The sequence below is a fragment of the Hippopotamus amphibius genome, chromosome 7 (assembly GCF_030028045.1).
Source record: "Hippopotamus amphibius kiboko isolate mHipAmp2 chromosome 7, mHipAmp2.hap2, whole genome shotgun sequence".
In the NCBI taxonomy this organism is placed as follows: Eukaryota; Metazoa; Chordata; class Mammalia; order Artiodactyla; family Hippopotamidae; genus Hippopotamus; species Hippopotamus amphibius.
This window is the reverse complement of record NC_080192.1, coordinates 6,428,471-6,449,217: the sequence shown is the minus strand read 5'-3', so window position 1 is coordinate 6,449,217 and position 20,747 is coordinate 6,428,471. Positions and strand designations below refer to the sequence as shown.

The window sequence follows — 20,747 nt, the reverse complement described above, 5'->3', positions numbered from 1 at the left end:
AGCCAGACTCCACTAAGATAAGCTCATTAACATTTCCGAGAAAAGTGGCAGTAGTCTCTTTTCTGAAAATAAATATATCTACTCTCAAAAAACATATCTATATATTGATACTTCATTTAGCGATGGTTAAAAAATTACTAAGTAAATTACAGGTGTATCAAAATTTTCCTGAAATTTGTTCAGAAGATATTGAATGGATGGCTATTCAAAACACTCAGAAAGGAATGAGAGAAATATGAGACACTGTCCCTACCTTCCAATCACTCCTCCAGATGGAGCAGCCAAGTCAGAAAGACCTGGGTTTGAGTCCTGCCCCAGCATTCTGGGGACAGGGGTCCCTTGCAGCCTGAGTCCCTCTCACTTACCTTCCAGCATGCCCTCCCACCCCTCCCATGGCCCTGCTTGCTTCCTGCTCTGTGGGGACTACACAGAAACTCTCTGGACACTTACATCAGCTTTGGCTTGTCTTCCAAAGTACATATCTGAGGAAATGGCTTTGATATTGCCAAATTTCTTCTGGGCCTCATCTGTATTTTCAACTGGCTCACAGTCTGGCTTGCGGCGAGCAGTAGGTCTACAGTTGGAAGCAGCCAAAATAGGAATGACATCAGTAAGATGATGGAATAGGAGTTTTCTACCATTATCCCCCTAGAGAACACTGGTTTTGAAAATCACCCACAGATGAGACTGCCTCTTGGTAGTCCAGGAGTCCAGCAGAGAGGTTCCAGCACAATGTTGGAGCCAAAAAATCCAAGACTGGATGCATTAAAGAGGGTAAGAGGAGTAGCTTCACTTTGCCCATGTCACTCCTCCTCCAAGGCAGCACTGCTCAGTGCCAGGAAAGATCCACTTGGCCTGGCCCTTTTATGGAAGAGAAATAAGGGTGGAAATAAGCTCTCCTCTGCTGGTCCTGAACATAGCATGACTGGGTTTCCAACATAGTTCCGTTTCGGACAAAGAGGCCCTGCACTGAGCTTAATGAGGATCTCCAGCTGGAGGTGCTGTGACATAAAAGCTGTTGCTCTTCATAGTTTTATCCCCATCTTACAAAGCCACAAATACAGAACACAAATACGTTTTTCATTGGAAATACCAAAATTATGACATCAAATTAAAAGACAGTTCGAGATGGCAGAGTACGAGGACGTGCGCTCACTCTCTCTTGCAAGAGCACCAGAATTACAACTAAATGCTGAACAATCATCCACAGAAAGACACTGGAACTCACCAAAAAAGACACCCCACATTCAGAGACAAAGGAGAAGCACAATGAGATGGTAGGGAGGGGCGCAATCGCATTAAAATCAAATCCCATAAATGCTGGGTGGGTGACTCACAAACTGGAGAACAGTTATACCACAGAAGTCCACCCACTAAAGTGAGGGTCCTGAGCCCCACATCAGGCTTCCCAACCTGGGGGTCCAGCAATGGGAGGAGGAATCCCCAGAGAATCAGACTTTGAAAGCCACTGGGATTTGATTGCAGGACCTCCACAGGACTGGGGGAAACAGAGACTCCGCTCTTGGAGGGCACACAAAAAAGTGTGCTCAACAGGACCCGGGGGAAGGAGCAGTGACCCCATAAGAGACTGAACCAGACCTACCTGCTGGTGTTGGAGGGTTGCCTGCAGAGGTGGGGGACAGTTGTGGCTCACCGAGGGGACAGGGGCACGGGCAGCAGGGGTTCTGGGAAGTGCTCATTGGCGTGAGCCCTCCTAGAGTCCACCATTAGCCTCACCAAAGAGCCTGTAAGCTCCAGCGCTAGGTAGCTTCAGGCCAAACAACCAACAGGGTGGGAACACAGCCCCACCCATTGGCAGACAAGCAGATTAAAGTTTTACTGAGCTCTGCCCACCCAGCCCTACCCACCATCAGTCCCTCCCATCAGGAAGCACCCACGAGTCTCCTAGACAGCTTCTCCACAAGAGGGCAGACAGCAATATCAAGCAGTATCAGCAGTATTTCATTCTGTGGAATTGAAAACCACAGCCACAGAAGGATAGAGAAAATGAAAAGGCAGAGGACTTTGTACCAGATGAAGGGACAAGATAAAACCCCAGAAAAACAACTAAATGAAGAGCAGAGAGGCACCCTTTCAGAAAAAGAATTCAGAATAATGATGGCAAAGATGATCCAGGACTTTGAAAAAAGACTGGGTGCAAATATCGAAAAGATATAAGAAAAGTTTACCAAAGACCTAGAAGAATCAAAGAACAAACAAACAGAGATATGCAACACAATAACTGAAATGAAAAATACACTAGAAGGCACCAATAGCAGATTAACTGGGGCAGAAGGGCAAATAAGTGACCTGGAAGACAGAATGGTGATAACCACTGATGTGGAAAAGAATAAAGAAAAAAGAATGAAAAGAACTGAAGACAGCCAAAGAGACCTCTGGGACAACGTTAAAGGCACCAACATTCCCATTATAGGGGTCCCAGAAGGAGAAGAGAGAGAGAAAGGACCCGAGAAAATATTGGAAGAGATTATAGTTGAAAACTTCCCTAACATGGGAAAGGAAATAGCCGCCCAAGTCCAGGAAGCACAGAGAGTCCCAGGCAGGATAAACCCAAGGAGAAACACGCCAAGACACACAGTTGCCAAACTGACAAAAATTAAAGACAGAGAAAAGTTATTAAAAGCAACAAGGGAAAAACGACAAATAGCATACAAGGGAACTCCCGTAAGGTTAACAGCTGATTTCTCAGCAGAAACGCTGCAAGCCAGAAGGGAGTGGCATGATATATTTCAAGTGATGAAAGGGAAGAACCTACAACCAGGAATACTCTACCCAGCAAGGATCTCATTCAGATTCCATGGAGAAATCAAAAGCTTTACAGACAAACAACAGCTAAGAGAGTTCAGCACCACCAAACCAGCCCTACAACAAATGCTAAAGGAACTTCTCTAAGTGGGAAACATTAGAGAAGAAAAGGACCTACAGAAACAAAAACAAAACAATTAAGAAAATGGTACTAGGAACATACATATCGAGAATTACCTTGAATGTAAATGGACTAAATGCACCCACCAAAAGACACAGACTGGCTGAGTGGATACAAAAACAAGATCCATATATATGCCGTCTCCAAGAGACTCACTTCAGACCTAGGGACGCATACAGACTGAAAGTGAGGGGATGGACAAAGATATTCCATGCAAATGGAAATCAAAAGAAAGCTGGAGTAGCGATATTCATATCAGATAAAATAGACTTTAAAATAAAAAATGTTACAAGAGACAAGAAAAGACATTACATAAAGATCAAGGGATCCATCCAAGAAGAGGAGATAACAATTATAAATATATATGCATCCAATACAGGAGCACCTCAATACATAAGGCAAATGCTAACCACTATGAAAGAGGAAATCGACAGGAACACAATCATAGTGGGGGACTTTAACACCCTACTTACACCAGTGGACAGATCACCCAGACAGAAAATTAACAAGGAAACACAAGCTTTAAATGACACAATAAACCAGCTAGATTTAATAGATATCTATAGGACATTACAGGCCCAAACAGCAGATTACACGTTTTTTTCAAGTGCACATGGAACATTCTCCAGGATAGATCACATTTGGGGTCAGAAATCAAGCCTTGGTAAACTTAAGAAGACTGAAATCGAGATCCACTTGGCCTGCAATCTCTCCCATGGGGGAAGCTGAGAGGGTGGTGAGCGGGTGCCTGGTTTCACCACCTGTCAGACACTGCCAAGGATGCCTACTTCTTCCTCGTCCCACCCAGGATACTGAGGTGATCTACATGGCTTAGGGGCTGGGAGAGGCTGGAAGCACAGCAGCCAGGGCTCAGAACTCATCAAAGTCATGTGGATTCTACTAATTACTTCCTGGACTCCACCAGAAGGTCTGCTCACAAACCACTGGATACACTTTGCCTGTGAAGCCCCCAACTGGCCCATGGGTGCCCTACAATGCTCTGCATGCTTCACCCATGCACCCCGCACCCCACAGCTGGCTTCCTGCACATGCACCTGCAGATGGTGAGTGCAAGCCTTTGCAGGCAGCCAGTGAGCATGTGCAGAAAGCAAGCCCGACTGTGGGATTGGCAGAAAGCACACAAACTTGACCATTTTAGGGCATCGTCTGAGGGAAAGCAAGCAGGACGCTCTCAGCACCTGGCTCTGCTTTGTGGGGCTGAGAAAAGACCTACCATCTTAAGACTTCACTCTCCCAAAAGGAATAAAAAGTGCAGAGTGAGTGCATCCCTAGAAAAGGTCTGAGAAGCCTCAGCATCTCTAGCTGGGCAGACTACTGAAGGTATTTCTCACCCAAAGCCAGGCAGTGAAGACTGGAGGAGGTGATTGCTCCTTCAACTGCAAAGACAGTAACACAAGACTCAAGGAGCACGAAAAATCAAGGAAACATGATACCACGAAGGGAAACAATAAATTTCCAGTAACTGACCCCAAAGAATTGCCTGACAAAGAATTCAGAATAATTGTCTTAAGGAAGCCCCTCAACCTACAAGAGCACAGATAGACAGCTCAATAAAACACAGATAGAAATAATACACAGATGAAATGAGGAGTCCAACACAGAAATAGAAATCATAAAGCATACAATGGAGAAATGAAAAGATGCAATAGAACATATAAACAACAGACTTAATCAAGCAGAAGAAAGCATCTGTGAACTCGAAGACAACACATTTGAAGTTATCCAGTCAGAAGAGAAAAAAGAAAAAGAGTGAAGAAGCCTGTGTGAATTATGGGACACCATCAAGAAAACAATTCATGTGTTATGAGAGTCCCAGAAGGAGAAGAGAGGAAGAAAGGGGAGGAAATCTTATTTTAAAGAAGTAATAGCTAAAAACTTCCCAAATCTGAAGAGAGATATGGATATCCAGGTACATGAAGCTCATAGGTCCCCAAACAGATTCAACCCAAACGAGGCCTCATTGAGACACATATAATAAAACTGCCAAAAATCAAAGACAAGGAGAGAATTTTGATAGCAGCAAGAGAAAGAAACTCATTCTATAAAATGGATGCCCTGCAAGGCTATAAGCAGATTTCTCTGCAGAAACCTTTCAGGCCAGAAGATATGGGGATAATATACTCAAAGTGCTGGAAAAACAAAAAGCAATTGCCAGCCACCAGACTTCTCTTACAAGAAATGCTAGGAGTTCTTCAAGATAAAATGAAAGGATGCTAATTAGTAACATGAAAACAAATAAAAGTATAAAACTCACTGGTAAAGGTAAGTATACAGTGAAATTCAGAACACTCTAATACTGTAACAGTGGTGTGTAAATTACTTAACTCTAGTATAAAGGTTAAAAGGCAAAAGTGGTAAAAATAACTGTGGCTCCAATAATTCATTAGTGGATACACAATATAAAAAGATATAAATTATGACATCAAAACATAAAATGTAGGGAAGGAGAGTAAAAGAGTAGAGACTTTGTATGCAATCTAAGTAAAACTGTTATCAGCTTAAAATAGACTGCTATAACTATAAAATGTTTTATGTAAGCCTCTTGGTAATCACAAAGCAAAAACCTATTGTATAAACACAAAAGATAAAGAGTACGGAATTAAAACATACCAGTATGGAAAATCATCAAATCACAAAGGAAGACAGGGACTTCCCTGGTGGTGCAGTGATTAAGAATCCACCTGCCAGGGCTTCCTAGGTTGCGCAGTGGTTAGAATCCGCCTGCCAGTGCAGGGGACATGGGTTCGATCCCTGCTCCAGGAAGATCCCATTAAAAAAAAAAAAAAAAAAGAATCCACCTGCCAATGCAGGGGACTCGAATTCGATCCCTGGTCTGGGAAGATACCACATGCTGCGAAGCAACTAAGCTCATGTGCCACAACTACTGACCCTGTGCTCTAGAGCCTGCAAGCCACAACTATTGAGTCCATGCTCCACAACAAGAAAAGCCACCGCAATGAGAAGCACACATACCGCAACAATGAGTAGTGCTCGCCACCACTAGAGAAAGCCTGTGCACAGCAATGAAGACCCAGCACAGCCAATAAATAAATAAATAAATAAATAAATAAATAAATATCTATTAAAAAAAGGAAGACAGTAAGAGAGGAAGAAAGGAATAGAAGAACTGCGAAACAGCCAGAAAACAATTAATGAGATGGCAATAGTATATCCTTAACTATCAACAATTACTTTAAATGTAAATAGATTAAATTCTCCAATCAAAAGACACAGAGTGTCTGAATGGATAACAAAACAAAACAAGATACAACTACATACTGCCTATAAGAGACTCACTTCAGCTTTAGGGACATAGGCTGAAAGTAAAGAGATGGAAAAAGATACTCCATGTAAATAGAAACCAAAAGAGAGCAGGGATAGCCATACTTATATCAGACAAAACGGACTTTAGGTCACAAACTGTAACAAGAGACAAAGGTCATTACAGAATGATTAAAGGGTCAATTCATCAACAGTATATAACAATTGTAAATATTTATGCATCCAACATAGGAACACCTAAATATAATAAGCAAATATTAACAGATCTAAGGGGAGAAATAGACAGTACTGCAATAATAATAGGGGATTTTAATATCCCACTTTCAACAATGGACAGATCATCCAGCCAGAAAATCAATAAGGAAAACTGGACTTGAACCAAATGGACCAAAAGACATATTCAGGACATTCCATCCAATAGCAGCAGAACACACATTCTCAAGCACACAGAGAACGTTCCCCAGGATAAATCATATGCTAGGTCACAAACAAATCTGAATCATATGCAGGTCTTAACAAATTTAAGACGGTTGAAATTATATTAAGTATCTTTTCCAACCACAATAGTATGAAAGTAGAAATCAATAACAGGAGGAAAAGTGAAAAATTCACATATACGTGGAAATTAAACAACACACTCCTGAACAATCAATGGGTCAAAGAAGAAATCAAAAGGGAAATCAGAGGATATCTTAAAACACAATCTTCGACAAAGGAGATACATACAATGGAGAACATACAATGGAGAAAAGACTGTCTCTTCAGCAGATAGTGTTGGGAAACTGGACGGCCGCATGTAAATCATTGAAGTTAGAACACACCCTCACACCATACACAAAAATAAACTCAAAATGGCTTAAAGACTTAAATATAAGACATGACACCATAAAACTCCTAGAAGAGAACATAGGCAAAATATTCTCTGACATAAATTGTACAAATGTTTTCTTAGGTCAGTCTCCCAAGACAAAAGAAATAGAAGCAAAAATAAACAAATGGGAACTAATCAAACTTATAAGCTTTTGCACAGCAAAGGAAACCATAAACAAAATGAAAAGACAACCTATGGACTGGGAGAAAATATTTACAAATGATGCAACCAACAAGGGCTTAATTTCCAAAATATACAAACAGCTCCTACAGCTCAATATCAAAAGCAAACAAACAACGCAGTCACATGGGCAGAACATCCAACTAGACATTTCTCCAAAGAAGACATACAAATGGCCTACAGGCACATGAAAAGATCCTCAACATCACTAATTATTAGAGAAATGCAACTCAAAACTAGGATGAGATATCACTTCACACTGGTCAGAATGGCTATCATCAAAAAGTCTACAAGTAATAAATGGTGGAGAGGGTGTGGAGAAAGGTGACCCTCCTACACTGTTGGTAGGAAGATAAGTTGGTGCAGCCACTATGGAGAACAGTATGGAGGTTCCTTAAAAAACTAAAACTAGGAACTTCCCTGGTGGTCCAGTGGTTAAGATTCTGCACTTCCAATGCAGAGGGTATGGGTTTGATCCCTGGTTGGGGAACTAGGATCCCACATGCCACATGGTGTGGCCAAAAAGTAAAAAACAAAATAACATAAAACAAACAAACAAAATCTAAACAGAGAACCACCATATCATCTAGCAATCCCATTCTTGGGCATATATACAGAAAAGAGAAAACCTCTAATTTGAAAAGATACATGCATCCCAGTATCCACAGCAGCACTATTTACAACACCCAAGACATGGAAGCCATCTAATGTCCATCAGCAGATGAATGGATAAAGAAATTGTGTTTTATATGTATATATATAAAAAGTTGTGAGATAGATACATATATGTATGTGTGTGTGTGTGTGTGTGTGTGTATATAAATATATATAATGGAATATTATTCAGCCATAAAAAAGAATGAAATAATGCCATTTGCAGCAACATGGCTGGACCTGGAGATTATCATACTAAGTGGAATAAGTCAGAGAAAGACAAATATCACATATTGCGTATATGTGGAATCTAAAAAAATGGTACAAATGAACTTATTTATAAAACAGCAACAGACTCACAGATATAGAAAACAAAATTTAAGGTTACCAAAGGGGAAAGGTGGGGGAAAGGGTAAATCAGGAGTCTGGTATTAACAGATACACACTACTATATATAAAATAAACAACACAGTTCTACTATACAGCACAGGGAACTATATTCAATACCTTATAATAACCTATAATGGAAAAGGATCTGAAAAGAATAAATGTATATATTTTTACATATTCAGTTGTGTGCATGTATATTATATATATATAGATACGCATATATAGATATAAAACTGAATCACTTTGCTGTGCACCAGCAACTAACACAACATTGTAAATCAACTATACTTCAATTAAAAAAAGAAGGAAAAAAAGGATATCTTAAAACAAAAAAGGAAACACTTATGGGATACAGCAAAAGCAGTACTAAGAGGGACGTTTAAGGCCAACAGGTATATGAAAAGGTTCTCAACATCGCTAATCATCAGGGAAACAGAAATCAAAACCACAATGAGATATCACCTCACACCTGCTAGAACGGCTGTTACCAAGAAGACATGAGATAACCGTGAGGATTAGAGAAAAGGGAAGCTTTGTATACCACACTGGTGGGAATGGAAATTAGTCCAGCCACATGGAAAACAGTATGAAAGTTCATAAAAAAAATTAAAAATAGAACTACCACATGAGCCCACTTCTGGGCGTGTATCTGAAGGAGACAGAAGCAGCATCACGGGGCGACCTCTGCAGCCCCATGTGCACAGCTGCCTTATTCACCACAGCCGAGATGAGGGAGCAGCTTACGTACCCATCAGTTGGTGAATGGATAAAGAAAATGTGATATATAATATACAATGGGATAATGTTCTGCTGTAAAAAAGAAGAAAATTCTGCCCTTTGTGACAACATGGATGAACCTGGAGGACATTATATTACATGAAATCAGACAGAGAAAGACAAATACTGTATGTCCTCACTTGTATGTAGAATCTAAAACTGAAGTTGAACTCAAAGAAACAGAGAGCAGAATAGTGGTTCCCAGGGAGGTGGGGGAAACAGGCAGATGCTGGTCCCAGGGAACAAGCTTTCATTCCTGAGATGAATAAGCTCTGGGGACCTAACGTACAGCGTGGCAACTGCAATCAGTGCTCCTGTACTGTGACCTGAACTGTGGGAGGAGAGGAGAGCTTAAGTGTTCTCAGTACAAAGAACAAAAACAGCCAAAACAGGTTAAAATAATTTGAAGTAAGGCAAATGCATTTCTCATTTGTAATGTAAGCACATGCCATTTTACTTTTTAAAAAGCCAATAGCAATAATTTTGTAAAAGGACTTTACGCCACTTTAAAAAACCTGAAAATTCTAATTAGAAAAATGAATAACTACCCAAACCACACAACACTTGAAGGAATTTTGCTATTTAAAGTAGGCCTGCTATTTTACTCCTCAGTTCCACGGATCCACTCGTGAATACTGAACCCGTTGTAATGCACCGAAGACACTGCTCCACATTACGCAGGATACAAAGTGAGTAGGATGACGGTATATTCCAGTCACCGAGGACAATCCCAGGTCATACTTGTTGCCCCAACGTACTAGTACTGTCCCCCTGCACTCTCAACAGATCCCTGGTTTGGAAGATACGTTACACAGTCCTTTGTTCATAATCACCAAAAAATGGAGACAATTCTTCGACAGGTAAATGGACAAACAGACTCAACAATAAAGAGGGACGAACACAGCAACATGAATGAGTCTCAAGTACACCATGAAACGTCAAAGACTCCCGACTAACAAGGCCAGTTACTGCATGACTCCAATTGTACGACATTCTGGGAAAGGCAAAACCGTAAGGTCAGAATACAGACCAGGATACAAAGAATATTCCTGCAATAGTACAACAAAATCATTTACTAGTGTTAGAGGATTTCCCTAGAGATGCATGGAGTCACTATGTACAATCCCACTGCTCTGGTGTTCATACCTGTCTGTGTAGCCTGTGGTTTTCAGAATTGTGTCAGTGTCTTTGATGGTCTCTTTTTTCCAATAGGAATCTGAACTGTCATCCCAGCTAGAAAAAGAACTGCTTCTTAACTCCATTGGCTCATCAAAGTACCTGTATGAGAGAGAGCAGAACAGTGACTCTGGAGGACCTTACTGATGTCCACTCACAGCTGGTACTCGGGGACTGCACTTCCCAACCCCCTGGGAGTTGGGGGCAGCATGTGATCTGGCCAGTGCAACAGGAGCAGACAGGTGAGTCATTTCCAAGGCCTTTCAAGTGCCCAGTCCTCTCTTCCCTCACCGCATGGAAGAGGTCATGTTTTCCAGGTGTTGCAGCCTCAGGCAGGTGAAACCACCACCCACCTGGACAATCAAGGTGCCACCAGAAGGACAGGTAATCTGAATAATCACCTGTACCCTCAGCTGACTTTAGTGAACAAGAAATCACTATTGTGTTATTCCGTTAAGATTGGGGGTGAGGGACTTCCCTGGTGGCGCAGTGGTTAAGAATTCGCCTGCCAATGCAAGGGACACGGGTTCAATCCCTGGTCTGGGAAGATCCCACATACCGTGGAGCAATCAAGCCTGTTCACCACAACTACTGAGCCTGTGCTCTAGAGCCTGCGAGCCACAACTACTGAAGCCCACGTGCCACAACTACTGAAGCCCATGTGCCTAGAGCCTGTGCTCTGCACCAAGAGAAGCCACCGCAATGAGAAGCCTGCACACCGCAACAAAGAGTAGGCCCACTTGCCACAGAGAGAGCCCGTGCACAGCAACAAAGACCCAACACAGCCAAAAATAAATTAATTAATTAAATGTTAAAAAAAAATTTACTAAAAAAAAAAAAAGATTTGGGGGGAGTATTTACCGCTGCAGCATAACCTAGCCCATCCCAACAGCATACCGTATCTTTGAGTGTTACCCCACTATAAGTTAGTCACAAATAATGTCTCGGGCCTGGAGAACTGACCCCATCCGCGGACCTCCTTGTTGGCGGTCCTGCCAAGTTACCACGGTATAAGGCACCACTCCTAACAGTAGTGTGAGTGATGCTAGTCAGCCTCCTCCTGGAGTCAGATGCGGAGCTACGATTGCTCATCACTGGACCATCTGTAGGTGCTCTTTCAGTCTGGAGCTTGACGAGAACTTGGTCTGTAAGCATCTCGGGAGAGACGCTGGCCTTCCAGGTGGGTTTATGCTTTCATTAGCTGAGCATCACTGAGCAGAACTCAGTGACAGCTTTTGGTCCTGTGTGGTGGGAGAAAAATCTCTGACCAAGAGCAGCAGGGTTTGCCTGGAACAGGACAGAGACTGATAGGTGAGGTGGACGTGCCACCTCAGAATTCATGACTGCTCAGGACAGACAAAAGCCTAGTCAGACATGCGCCTCTATAACCACCTTATAGAGGTGGTTCAAGAGGTTCAGAAGAGAGACGCAGATTCCAGGGCTTAGGAAAGGAAGGATGATGGAAGAGGACACAGAGACTTCAAAAATATCACCAAGACTTCTGCAGAGAGTAAGAAAGAAGCACAAGGAAACAAGGTGCCCGCCAAGCCCCAAGGGCACAAAGAGTTCAAAGATGAGCTAAGATGGGGGGCGGGGGAGAAGACTGAATATACTCTTAGTTTCTCGAAGGAAAAAAAAAAACAACAAAAAAAGGAGGGGGATAAACCTGCTGTTTAAAGCAGATGGTATGACTTCATATGAATGACAGGAAAAAAGCAGAATTTCCAAATGTGGTTTCTGCATTCTCTGGCAAGCAAGTCATTAAGAACAAACCTTGTTACGCTAGCCTTCTCTCCCCAAGAAGAGAAACACGCAGTGTTCAGAGCGTGTCTGGATTTCAGCTAGAAACTGACCAGGCTCTCCCTGTGGCTGATCAGCCGATGAGCCCTGAGCCATGGGCTCTGCTTGGAGGAACGGACACCACCAACCCCACTTCAGAGAAGAGACTGGAACAGCGAAGAGGCCTGAAGTCACGTCTGAGAAGGAAGCTTTGAAACATGCAGCCCGTATGTTGTCCTGGAAAGTTATCTTCAAATACCTGAGGGCCATATTTGTAAGGGTCCAAGTGAAAGAATCAAGACTGATTCAACGAGGAATTTTAAAACTACTAAATAAGTGCCTGTGAGGGGTCAGGCACTTACTGGGTGAAGACACCAGGCAAGGAGTTGTACTCAGACCCTGCCCTATGGGGCTGGCTGGCGGGCCTGAGCTCAGAAACCCAGGGAGACATGTTAGGAGCTGCCCTGAGGAGGGGGGAGGAGGAGTGCAGGGGGTGGGGGGGGTGCATGGTCCTCTGGAGGGCTCTGGGGAGGGGGTGGGGGTGAGTACTGGACAGGGGAGCATGGAACTTCCAGGCCCTTCACAACTCGGAAGGACTGGGACTCAGGATTTTTCTAATTTAGTATCACTTTAAGGAAACATTCTTCATTCACATAAGCTGAAGTGCTTACCCTGGAACATAGGGGTAGGGGCATCAGTTTTGTTTTGTTTTTTTAATGACTGGACAATTCAAAAATCAGAAGGAGGATTTCCCTGGTGGCGCACTGGTTAAGAATCCTCCTGCCATTTGCAGGGGACACAGGTTCGATCCCTGCCCCAGGAAGATCCCACCATGCCATGGAGCAACTAAGCCCGTGCACCACAACTACTGAGCCTGTGCTCTAGATCCTGCGAGCCACAACTATTGAGCCCATGTACCACAACTAATGAAGCCCACACGCCTAGAGCCCGTGCTCTGCAACAAGAGAAGCCACTGCACTGAGAAGCCCGCACACCTCAACGAAGAGTAGCCCCCACTCGCAGCAAGTAGAGAAAGCCTGCACGCAGCAATGATGACCCAATGCAGTCAATTAAAAAAAAATCAGAAGGAGAGAGAAAGCCATTCTGCGAGGGTCTTACTGATTAGCAAGAGCTAAGCAAGAGCCTGTTATGCCGTGTTCTCTGAGCTGCGGAGGAGGTGGGGGCAGGGAGGGCAGGGAAGACGGGGTGGGGGCCCTTCTCACGGTTCACCAGTGAGGTCCCCTGTGCTCCGAAACGGTGTACACAGTGCGGGAGGGCCTCCAGATGTGGCGGGGAGGATGGGGTGATGACAGCCACCAATGGCTGTGGGACACCTGCCTTTCCTCAGAAACACAACAGCCGCCCCGGATCTCCAAATCTTTATTGACTTTCTAACGTTTTGATTTCTATGTAGATCTTTGTTCTTAATGCTTTTCACTTTTATCTTCCCCGCTCCCAGTCTGTCTTCACCCAACCCTGAGAACATTCCTTACAGTCCCTTGATAAGAACACCCTGATGTCACATATCTGGTTTACAGCTGTAGACAACTGTCTATTCCAGTGAAGGCCACACTGGCTTTATAGGGCTGAACAAATTGTTCTAGTTTCATTATCTGGTACTCAATATATAATTATATTGTTTATATCCTGGAAATAATGGAACTCAGAAAAAAAAAAAAAAGCCCCAAGATACAGTTGGTCTTATTTTTAATAGAAATAGCACTCTTTCATAATTCATAACATTCAAGTTCTAATGGGCTGATGAATAATTTGGAAGCGATGAGAGCTCTTCATGGAATATGCCTGCTTTCTGAGAGTCCATGTTTATTTGACTTCATTTGCCAAATTAAGTATTGTTCTACCAACAGTGGTTACAACCAAGGAGGACCAGCAGAGGCACTTACGTTCCCACCAGACACCCTGCAGGTGACGCTAAAAAACACCCCAAGGCCTCTGGCAGGACTCCAGCAAGTGTGGCCAATATAAAAAAACCATCTGCTCCCCGGTCTCAAACCATAAATAACTGTTTCGTAGCAATGGAGGTCTTTAGGACGAACGCTTTTGACTAAGCCTTTGAAGACAGAGACCAACAGGCCTCCTGAAGCTCCCAACGGGCAGAGGGAAGCCCTGCAGGAGCCCGGCGGTGGCCTGGAGCGGAAGAGGCCCCCCATCTGCTTCCCAGGGCCCATCCTCACTCGCAGCCGCCTCTCCTTTCAATCCTGTGATCAAGCGGCACCACTGAGGGAGCTGGAAACCTACTGCCTTTACTGCCCCATGCTCTCCTCTGCAGGAGTTGTACTGCGCAGTGAAATAATCAAAGAGGCTTTGTGGAGAAGCCAAGTGGGTGAGTGTAGACCCTGTACCACCGGGAGTTTCCTCGACCCACACACATCCTCTCATCTAGTGCGCACATTTGACGTGACCTGACTCGCATGCAGCCTTCAAATCAAGTTAGACATTTAATTTCATTTTGTAGAAAATGTACTTTTTTTTTTTGGCCGCATCTCGGTGGCTTGCAGGATCTTAGTTTCCCAACGAGGAACTGAACCTGAGCGCCTGGCAGTGAAAGCGTGGAGTCCTAACTACTGGACACCAGGGAAGTCCCTAGAAAATGTATTTAAATACTTTAAAAGGCATGATTTGGGAGTTACCTCTAAGCAACCTGAAACCAGCTATGTTATGCAGGCCACTCACGAGAGGCAAACATCAAACCATCCCTGTCTCTGAAAGCACTGACAGGAAGCACCTCTAAACTACTAACTTTTTTTGGGTAAAATATCTGGACTTGAACTAATTTGAAGCTATGGTAGGAGAATGATTTAAAGATAGTTCTCTGGGGACTTCCCTGGTGGCGCAATGGTTAAGAATCCGCCTGCCAATGCAGGGGACACGGGTTTGAGCCCTGGTCTGGGAAGATCCCACACGCTGCGGAGCAACTATGCCCGTGTGCCACAGCTACTGAGCCTGTGCTCTAAAGCCCGCGAGCCACAACTATTGAGCCCATGTGCCGCAACTACTGAAGCAGGCCTAGAGCCCGTGCTCCACAACAAGAGAAGCCACCGCAATGAGAAGCCCAAGTACCGCAAGGAAGAGTAGCCCCTGCTCTCCACAACTAGAGAAAAAGCCCACCACACATAGCAACGAAGACTCAATGCAGCCAAAAATAAATTTAAAAAAACTTAAAAAAAAAAAAAAAAGACAGTTCTCTGTATTACAATTCCTAACCTATGAACTTTGATAGGATAATATAGAATTTCAGGATTAGATTCTAACTAACTAGTTAACATATATTTCTGTCTGTTAGGTATATGAAAATGCTTCTGGCCTGTGTAACTGCCAGACAACAGTAGCACACTTTGAGACATCAGTGACAGTGTCTCCTTATGAGGACCGCCCATTACTGACAGGAACACATTCAATTTTCTCAAACTCCAAACTTTAAGGTGGGCCTCAATGCGATCAATTTAAGTATCTAACAATAGTAATTAAACTTTTAGACTGAGTCACATGTCTCTTGAGCTGAGTTGCTATATAATAACAGCTAAATATGACATGAATAATAGTCAAGCACTATTCCCAATGCTCTGTATGTATTAACTCATTTAACCCTCATACACCCTGAGGGGTTGATACTGCTGGTGTCCCTAAGTTACAGATGAAGAAGCTGTAGCACAGAGAGGTTGAACAGCTTGGCCAAGGTCACACAGTCATTAAGTGGCATGGCCGGGATTCAAATTCAGGCCGCCTAGCTTCCCAGCTGGTGTCCACCTCCTGATATCCCAGTTCCTTGGAGGAACTGCACAGAGTGAGTGGATTCAAGTTAAACTTGCTCTCGGCCTCTGCAGGCAGCTTGAACCTGAACCATGGCCTCCGCACGGTCAGCTTCACACAGGAGTCAGGCGACTCGTCCCTGTCGGACAGTGAGTGCTGAAGGACGGGACCTAGGTTTTATCCTGGGACCTGCCCCCCGCTCACCCGCAGACAGTGACAGTGTTCTTCATTCATAAATATATACACACAAACAGCATTTTATTTAATATTCTATCCTGCCAACTGGAGACTCCAGAAGCTGGTATTCTGAAAACAAAAGAATCTGCTGAAGGTGCAGCTGTGAAATATTCCAACTGTTGGAATAAGACTAAACAACTTAACATATACCTTTTGGGTTTTGCATATTTCTCCAGTTTCACATTTTAGATAAACTTTCCCACCCCACTCCAGGTTGCTGATTTTATCATCAAACATCTCAATATTAGCAAACATTGTCCACTAAAGAAGCTTACCCCAATTTTTTCCAAAGGACATCCTTGACTCCAGCCAAAGCTTTTAAAAACGACGAAGTAAACTTGTATTTGTTCCTAATGTAAGTAAACTAGCAAGTCCTAGCAATCACTGCTTTTCAAAACAACACGTTAAGGGTGATTTTTAACAGATTACCTTGAGCTGGAAGTAAAATACGAGTCATCACTGTCATCACTATACTTTTTTCTTGGTTTTGCTGTGATTGGTGTTTCCTGTTCAATGGTCTGCATATCTGAAGTCACTGAATGTGAAATACCACTTGAGAAAATAGAGAATAAAATGGAAAAGAATAATATTATTTCATGAAGACACTCGTGTTCACCAAAGAGTGAATTTTTTTTTTTTGGCCTTGCTGTTCAGCTTGTGGGATCTTAGTTCCCTGACCAGGGATCGGACCTGGGCCCCTAGCAGTAGAAGTGCGGAGTCCTAACTTCTGGACTACCAGGGAATTCCCATGAATGTTTTAATTTATACTCTCAACAAAAATATACTTATTAGTGGGGTTAAAAACATGAGCAATAAAAAAAAATTGTTTTGGTTTTAAGCATTGAAAAATACTGGACCTTAGTGAGGACTGTAACTAATTACACAAAATAGTCACATATACCAGTTATGTTTACGGCACCCACTTAATGACAAGGCAGACCTATTTCCTTTCATCTAAGAATCAAATTTGGAATTTTTCATGGTATAGTGAACACAGCTGTCCCTTGGTACCTGAGGGGGGTTGGTTCCAGGATCCCAGCAGATAAAAAAATCCACAGTGCTCCTCTGTACTTTAAATCTTCTCTAAATTACTAACAATGTCTAATACAATGTAAATGCTACATAAATAGTTACAAATACAATGTAAGTACTACGTAAATAGTTGTCCTTAAGCGTGGTATGCGCAGCAAATTCAAGTTTTGCTTTTTGGAACTTTCTGGAATGCCCCCCCACCAAATATTTTCAATCCCTAGTTGGTTGAATCTGCAAATGCAGAACCCGTGGATACACAGGGCTGAGGGCTGACTATATTAGGGCAAAGCAAAACAACTGAAGAAAGTGATTAACGAGAAAACATTTCTAAAGTTGAGATTAACGAGGAAAAATCCATTCATGATTAGCAGACTAGCTTAAATTCTGATATCCAAGAAAGCAGAGTCTTACATACCTTCTGCAATTTCCAAATCCCATGCCAAGTCTTTCTGATTCTGCCTTTTTCTTGCCACTCATGTTCATCTTTTCATCTTTCTTCATTTGAATTTCAAGGTCTTTATAGGCTAATCGTAATGATGACACACTGCCAGAAAAACCAGATGCTCCGTAATTTAGCTTTAAATCTGTGTTCTTCAGTTAAAATACTAAGAACATTAAACATGTTACTCATACTTTTAGCTTTGTGTGTCTTTCCGTAATTAATGATTATGAAGGCAAGTAGGCATTTTTTGCTAAAGGTCTCTTTTGAGTATATACTCAAGAAAAAGCTACTTTTTGGTTGCTGCTGAACCTACATTACTGTTCTAGTTTACATTACTTAGTATCATATCATAATATGTCATAACAATGTACACTGAAATTATTCTATAAAGGATAGTAAAAAGCAGAATTTCTCACTTGGATTAAAATTTTATTATACTTGCACATTACATATCAAAAGTATGAGATTAGTCTCATTGGTTTGCTCTGGTTTAAGATAAAATATACATATATTTATATACATATATATATAAATTCGACTTAAGATAACATACACATATGTTTATATGCATATATAAATTTGACTTAACAAATAGATAAATTAAGAAGGGATTACTTCAATGTAAAAGGGTTCTTCAGTTTACAAGAAAATTTCCCGTACGTCTCTTCATGTAACCAGGCTCTGAGAGCTTTTAAAATGGAGTAGTCCCCAGCAACCCTACTCCTGGGCATATATTCAGAGAAAACAATAATTCGAAGAGATACATGCACCCAATGTTCCCTGCAGCACTATTGTAAACATACCGGACGTGGAAGCAACCTAAATGTCAGGACATTTATAATACAGGACATGGAAGCAACCTAAATGTCCATCAGCAGAGGAATGGATAAAAAAGATGCACTACATATATACAATGGAATATTACTCAGCCATAAAAAGGAACGGAATAATGCCATTTGCACCAACATGGATGGACCTAGAGATTGTCATACTGAGAGAAGTCAGTCAGACAGAGAAAAACAAATATATGATATCACTTACATGTGGAATCTAAAAAAGGGTACAAATGAACTTATCTACAAAACAGAAATAGAGGTACAGATGTAGAAAACAAACTACGGCGGTGGGGAGGGAATGGGAGGAGGGATAAACTGGAGATTGGGATTGACACATACACACTCCTATACATAAAATAGGTCACTAACAAGGACTTACTATATAGCACAGGGAACTCTACTCAATACTCAGTAATGGCCTATGTGGGAAAAGAATCTAAAAAAGAGTGGAGATATATATATTCACTTTGTTGTACACCTGAAACTAATAAAACATTGTAAATCAACTATACTCCAATAAAAATTTTAAAAAAAATGGAATTGCCATTCCTCAGCCAATAGCTTCCTCTGCATCACCAGTCGGATACTCATCATCTATCTACCAAATATTTGTGACAAATAATGCACCCAGGGGGAAAAGATGAACAAAAACCCGTCCCTTACCCTGAGATTTCCAAAAATGCTATAAACACTTAATTCTTCTTAAAGAAAACCAGGCCTATATTAACAACAACAAGAATACATTATCAAATTAGTAAAACAGCAACAAAATTTCATGGCCTTGAAAAATGATATACCCACCTTATCAGGATTTCTAAGCTATCATCCGTTTTATAAAATTGTGTAAAATGTCACGAATTCCTCACAAGAAACGCATTGTACAAATTCCACAAAAATGTAAATACATTTCTCTGTAGTAAAAGGGAATGATAACAGAATTTCTTACTAGGAAAAAATAACCTTGCTTTTGCTATTTCCCTCCTTAATGAGTCAAGCAGGATTTCTATTTTTTTAATTAATTAATTTATTTATTTATTTATGTATTGGCTGCATTGGGTCTAGTTGTGCCGAGGGGGGTCTACTCTTCATTGTGGTGCATGGGCTTCTCACTGTAGTGGCTTTTCTTGTTGCGGAGCATGGGCTCTAGGTGCATGGGTTTCAGCAGTTGTGGCATGCGGCTCAACAGTTGTTGCTCGCAGGCTCTAGAGCGCAGGCTCAGTAGTTGTGGCACACAGGCTTAGTTGCTCCGTGGCACATAGGATCTTCCTGGACCAGGGCTCAAACCTGTGTCCCCTACATACGCAGGAGGATTCTTAACCACTGCACCACCAGGGAAGTCCCTCTATTTTGTTTTAATCTGGCAGTTTGTTTTCTTTACTAGTATTCTTACAGATCAGATAATGGTAATATACCCACTTTGTTAGTTGGAAAATAAACAATCCTCTTTCAAGTATAATTTTTGGAGGAAAACAATAGATCTGTTTAAAATCCCGAGTAGATATAACTGGTAACAGAATCTTCTGGAGATGAATGGATGGGGATGAAAAAGTTTTCCAGGAAAGATATGAGATGGGAAGTTTTCCTTCTTGGAGGACCTGAGGTGGGATTGGGTCCATCTCTCATTAAAAGCATGCCCTTTAACACCCAGGCCCTGGAAGCACTAATGGAATCAAGAAGCTAGGACTCTGAGCTTCTCAGACCTGCAGGAGCCCTTCCAGGATTGGTTCAGCTCAGCGGAGGGCTGGCCAGACACTCAGGTCTGCACAGGAGCAGCTCCAGCGGCGCCTCTGCCTCTTCTTACTCTTTCTACCAGCGGCGCACATGGACACCTCTGAGGATGGGCCCAGAAAGCGCCAGGTGAGGATTAGGCTACTGCACGGATTGTTCACTTTCACAGTCTGACAACACAAGAAATCATAGTGCTCTGGACAGCTGACTGAACTGAACTAATTTCATTTACAGCCATTAAATAAATGAACTTGCAGAAGACTAACATCAAGCTTGGGCACTTTCTCATAGCTGGCACAGCACTGGTTTGGTGAGACTGAGCTGCGAAGCGTCTGAGCGGCAGGACGATGACTAGGGCGTGGTGGTGCAGCTGTGCTGAACGAAGCCACAAAAGGGGTCAAACTGGGCTCCCAAGTCCAATTCACAAACACCCCACGATCCGCATCTTTGCTCTTATGCTGTACTGAATGGTCCTAATGAAAGATACACGTTAAGGCTGGTGTTGTTTCCAATATTAACACGCTAGTTTCCGTCCACCTGATCTGCAGGGAGGGAGCTGCTGCTTTCTATATCGCACGGCTCCTGTTCTGACGGGAGGGGGTTTTACACCGTCTCTGGGAAAGC

At 42.4% G+C, this 20,747-nt stretch overlaps 1 protein-coding gene across 1 annotated transcript in view; it reads right to left on the bottom strand.

Annotated features, from left to right (window-relative positions):
• The window catches only part of ARFGAP3 (ADP ribosylation factor GTPase activating protein 3), a 59,351-nt gene that overhangs the window by 7,050 nt on the left and 31,554 nt on the right, over positions 1-20,747 (bottom strand). Inside the window, exons 10-13 of the mRNA XM_057742294.1 lie at positions 17,533-17,661; positions 16,515-16,637; positions 10,269-10,400; positions 451-574 (exon numbers count right to left, since the gene is read on the bottom strand). Coding sequence (XP_057598277.1) covers positions 451-574; positions 10,269-10,400; positions 16,515-16,637; positions 17,533-17,661 — 508 coding nt within the window. The remainder of the gene's footprint in view (positions 1-450; positions 575-10,268; positions 10,401-16,514; positions 16,638-17,532; positions 17,662-20,747) is intronic.